The 5,000-nt window shown below is 38.0% G+C and overlaps 1 protein-coding gene across 2 annotated transcripts in view; it reads right to left on the reverse strand.

The window, feature by feature from the left end:
• LOC137993740 (TNF receptor-associated factor 2-like) overlaps nt 1–5,000 on the reverse strand; it is a 13,265-nt gene that overhangs the window by 1,587 nt on the left and 6,678 nt on the right. For both annotated transcript variants that reach the window (XM_068839736.1, XM_068839737.1), the window contains exons 4-8: nt 4,793–4,897; nt 4,322–4,486; nt 3,652–3,729; nt 1,978–2,067; nt 1–977 (exon numbers count right to left, since the gene is read on the reverse strand). The exon at nt 1–977 is cut by the window's left edge and continues 1,587 nt beyond it. In XM_068839736.1, the coding sequence (XP_068695837.1) occupies nt 1–977; nt 1,978–2,067; nt 3,652–3,729; nt 4,322–4,486; nt 4,793–4,897 (1,415 nt within the window). The remainder of the gene's footprint in view (nt 978–1,977; nt 2,068–3,651; nt 3,730–4,321; nt 4,487–4,792; nt 4,898–5,000) is intronic.

Raw genomic sequence — 5,000 nt, forward strand, 5'->3', positions numbered from 1 at the left:
TAGGCGTGATTGTTGAACTCGGACAGAGGACAAAACATCGGGCACCCACTCGGAATGTTTGTCTCTCTTCTTGGTCTCTGGAAGGATGAACTGTTTGGATCGGGTCTAAACGAATCAATCACGTGTTCCACGTTGTTCTGATCTAGTAACATGAATGTAACCTTTTGTCTGAATGGCCAGCGGAGCAACGCGTCATATTCACCACGCATGACAGCAAAAAACAAGGAAATGTGGGTTCCCTTGCCCATACCGTCCCCATTCAAATAGATGCGCGCGCACATTTTGTATCCATAACGACCGGTGTAAAAGCAAGGGCTGTAAAGGGACACCTGTCTGCCTGAGATTGCATCCTGTCGTTTGCGCGCGAGGTCGGAAATTTTCCATATAAGGACTCCATCGTAACTAGTTACCGGCTGCTCTCTTGTTAAATCATTCAAATCACTCATCATCACGTTTCGCAAGGCCAGTGAATGACTCATGGACTCGATCTCTCTCTGAAGTCGGGTGGCTGTTCCATTGAAAGCGTCTTGTCTTTCTGCTACATTCCAAACTTGGCGCTGAAGTTCTTCGCTGATTTTATTCCCCTCAACGATCAAAAGCTCCAGATCGGCTATTTTTGCTTCTTCGTTGTTTAATTTCCGCGAAAGCTCAGTAGTTACTTCTGTGTCTTGATATGATGCACTTGAAGCGAAACTGTGCTGTCTTGTACTCTCCAAGTGTTGTATTCTCTCTTCTTGCTTTGATAATTTTGACTTCATTTCTCTATTCTCCTTTAAGACATCTTCCACTTGTTTGACAAAACGCTCCAGTTCTTTTTGCGAAGGAAACTTCGCGTCATTAGTAGTCACATTATTAGACTCTTGCATTCTAGTGCTTCCAACTATAGAGAAAAGTTGCATAACAGTTTGAAAGAGAAGTGCTAGATGCCCCGTTGTATTCGTCTCTTCGTGAAGTTTTCTCTCTTGCAACTTCATCATCTGCCGGAAAAAAAAAACAGTCAAAAGATGAAGATCAAGAAAGGTTTCAGGAAAGGTATGTGACGGTTTTCCTGCAGGTACTATTTGAGTCACGTGCAATCCTCTGTAAATCCCAATACAAATCAACTGGAGTTGATGAATTCTTAAACAGTAGAATTATCTTTTAGTACAAGCTCCGGCTCAGCTAACTAGTTTTCATTAACTTTTGAGACAGATCTCTACCGTATTCCATTTATTCCTTTATTTCACAAGTGCGATAAAATATTAGTGCCCGATCTGTATGGGTACAATGGCGAGCCGAAAGATCTCCCGATCATATTTTATCTACAGCTAATAAAAAAGTAAAGCGAACATATTTAACGTCGATAACTAGTAACAGTAATTCAACTGACAAACCTGAGGTAGACGGTGCGCTTATTTTACTTCCCCCTCTCCATCAACAACAACAGCAAATTTTATTGAAAATTAGAAATAATAAGTAATTACATTACTTTCCCCCCGCAAATAGCTTATAAACTAATCGAGGCGGGGAAAACTGAGGACATATTACAAGTACAAGGTTTATCTATAGATGGACTAAATAACAGTGAAGACATTACTATATACAGTAAATAGAATAAACTAACATAAAATAAAGCAAGTGAATTAAGATTATGACAAGAGGCTAACCTAAAGTATTAAATAGCTTAATACGACGGGAGACTTCGACATAATCATCTTCTGACCGCAAGAAATTTAGTAATAATTTCTTTATGGTTTTACGAAAGGACGAACGACGGTTTAAGTAGTTTTACGGGTATTTAAAACTACACAGAACGGAAAGAAGTCGAAACAAGGATTGTAAGATCCGGGAACTCAGGACTTCTTGCACCAAGGCCGCGAACTAACCGATTGATTATCGTCATCAATTACAGCATTATAAGATGCATTGACTTGCTTTTGTTTCGGTTATGAGAAACATGGAAGTTCATCACAAAATGTCCGCTAAAAATAAACTCACCTTAGTTTCCGAACATCCGATTTGTTTCAAAGGGCAATACAATTGCATTTCCTCACAGTCACCACTCATTGGATCGATGTGGGCAGACATCTAAAAAAATTAAGGAAGTTTCCGATTGGCCTTCTATTTTTGTCTTGCCATTTCTCAACTTCAACTTCAACTTTAACTTCAAGTTGATTTAGTTTACAAGTGCTACAGTTCTAAACATGTTTACTCTATCCATACCCACAAATAGCACAAGCTAATCGATACTGGTGGTCGTTACAAGGGATGATTATGTCTTAATTCTCTACTTTCTCAAATCCCATAATACACCTCTTCTACCCCCACCCACCCCCCCCCCAAAAAAAAAAATTCATAGCCATTGTTTTCGATAGAAATCGAAAACAATGATTATGCAAAATTTTGGGGGGTAGAAGAGGTGCATTCGTGATGGGATTTGAGAAAGTAGAGGATTGAACATCCGAAAAGATCCCACAATAAAATAATGATAATTATACTACTAAAAATAATAATTCTTATAAGTAGTTTTTTTGAAACACATTTCAGAATAAAAACTAGCGATAAAAAACGACGTTTCGATCTCTCTGAGATCATTTTCAAGTAGTAAAAGAAGCGAATAAAATCTGCATATATAAGTACAAATTAAGACGTGAGAATGTAAATACAAGCGCTAAAATGTAAGTGTTAAAATATTAAAATACTATATAAATAACTTGCACGGATTAAATCTACATGACTGTTGGTTAAAACCCTAAAGCGTGAGTGTTAAGATACCAAAACGCTATAAAGAACTATATAAATAACTTCGCACGGATTGAATCTGACTGTTTGTTCAAAGTTGGTTTAAGCTCCTTTATAAAAAGCATTTCGTAGATGAGGCAATCGAATTTACTTTCGCACTTTCTCAAGATCTTAAAGTCAGTCAGATTCAATCCGTGCGAAGTTATTTATATAGTTCTTTATAGCGTTTTGGTATCTTAACACTCACGCTTTAGGGTTTTAACCAACAGTCATGTAGATTTAATCCGTGCAAGTTATTTATATAGTATTTTAATATTTTAACACTTACATTTTAGCGCTTGTATTTACATTCTCACGTCTTAATTTGTACTTATATATGCAGATTTTATTCGCTTCCTTTACTACTTGAAAATGATCTCAGAGAGATCGAAACGTCGTTTTTTATCGCTAGTTTTTATTCTGAAATAATAATAATAAACAGAAAATTAAAAAAAAAATTAAAAAAAGATAGGAAAATTGAGGAGAGCAGTTAAATCTAAAATTTACTCATTTCCTTGACAATCAGTTCAGGTTCTAAATATCGATCTTCTTTCTCCGAAGTTAATGAGCATATTGCGTAACTGTTTTCTTTTTTTTTTAATTACATCGCCGTTAGTCTGATCGCCGCACGGTATGGCACACACGTGCACCTGGGCTGCCTGTGATATAGGCACGAGAATTTTGTATCATCAAGTGAGTCGCTAAAAGTAAGTTGACCCTCTGTGAGGAGAAAGGAAAGCTCACATTTCTAGCGCTAGCCTTTTGTCAGAGCGATTTTGTTTCAAACACCCACGGACAAAGCACAGTTTCATTAGAAACTAACTCCATTAGCTTAAAACTGTTAAAAAAAAAGGCTCATAATTGAAATTTGGGTGTGTTTTTTTTTCTTACCTGAACACGTGGTATACCTTCCTTGTGGCATTCTGGGCAAGTAATTGGTACCGACGGACATTCAGTATCCTGATGTTCCTACATAAATTGGAAAATTATTAAAGATGTCCGCTATGCTAGTGGTTTTTAATGGCCTAAGTTGATTCACGTAAACGGTTTCAGTATCGAGGAGTTAAATCAGTGAAGAGTCGTACTAGTGCAGAATTGGTTTCAACTCAGCAGTCATACAACACACCAGTGCACTGAATAAGATCGTGGTGAGCGTTGTCCTGAAAATGTTGTTGAGGACAATGAAGGACCAACAGCCCTTCTGGCTACTACATCACGGGCGTCAAATCTTCGTTAATAGGGGATAATGTTACCTTATATGAAATCACTTGCAGAGAGGTAACAAGGTAATGTGTATAGCTAGCACTGTTCAATAAATCACACACCGAGATTCCTGACCAAAATTGTCCATCTCGTAGTTTATTCCTAATCATCGAGGGAGAGATAATTAAAGGAGGATGCCTCACTTGTTTAAAAAATAAATAGCACCTTTTTCGGGACAACTAAATAAATGTCTAATTTGTCTGCAGCCGGTCTTCATCTATGTCATTAAACAGCGAAACTCACTTTAATAGCTACAATTTCAATGCAAGAAGAAGACAATCATAAGTTGTTTGGTTACCTTCATAGCTGCATAGACCACTGGAAATTCGCAATAATCACATTTTTCCATCCTATACTGACACACCGTCTCAAGATGTTCTGCTAAATTTGTTCTAGTAACCAGTTGACCGCATTCTTGGTGTACGCAGGGTACAGGGACAAATTTACATTCCGGATAATGAGCCTGCCAGAAAAGTAATGTGGTTAATAAAAAACATGTTACGACAATGCACGAGAAATGTTAAATCGAGCGAAAGGTTTTGACTTAACAGCGGCTAAAGACGTCATTTGCGACTAATTTGCTTTACTAAACAAGAGAGGGTTGTTCGGAGATCGACCCCGAAACGCCTGCTCAAACTCGCAAGATACACCAACAATTCCACTTTATCTTTGACCGCAAATTTTCTATTCCAGTTTTGGCAAAACGGAGACGGGCCTGTGGGCAGGCGATTAGCGCTAACAGAGGCTTCCTTAAATAAGCTATTCTTACCTCTCGTTTTCGAAGCTCTCCTTCCCATTGGCAACCCTGTTCATGATTTTCGCAGTGAACCAGGAGTGACTGAATCTCACGCTCCACAAATCGGTCCAAAAACACCTAAAATACAAATCAACAGGTCCAATAGGCGAACAATTTGTGTTGGAATCTTGTCAAAGGTTATCACCGCATATAATCCAACTGGTTTAACCATTTCTTCTCT

Source organism: Montipora foliosa, chromosome 2, assembly GCF_036669935.1.
Source record: "Montipora foliosa isolate CH-2021 chromosome 2, ASM3666993v2, whole genome shotgun sequence".
NCBI classification, from domain to species: domain Eukaryota; kingdom Metazoa; phylum Cnidaria; class Anthozoa; order Scleractinia; family Acroporidae; genus Montipora; species Montipora foliosa.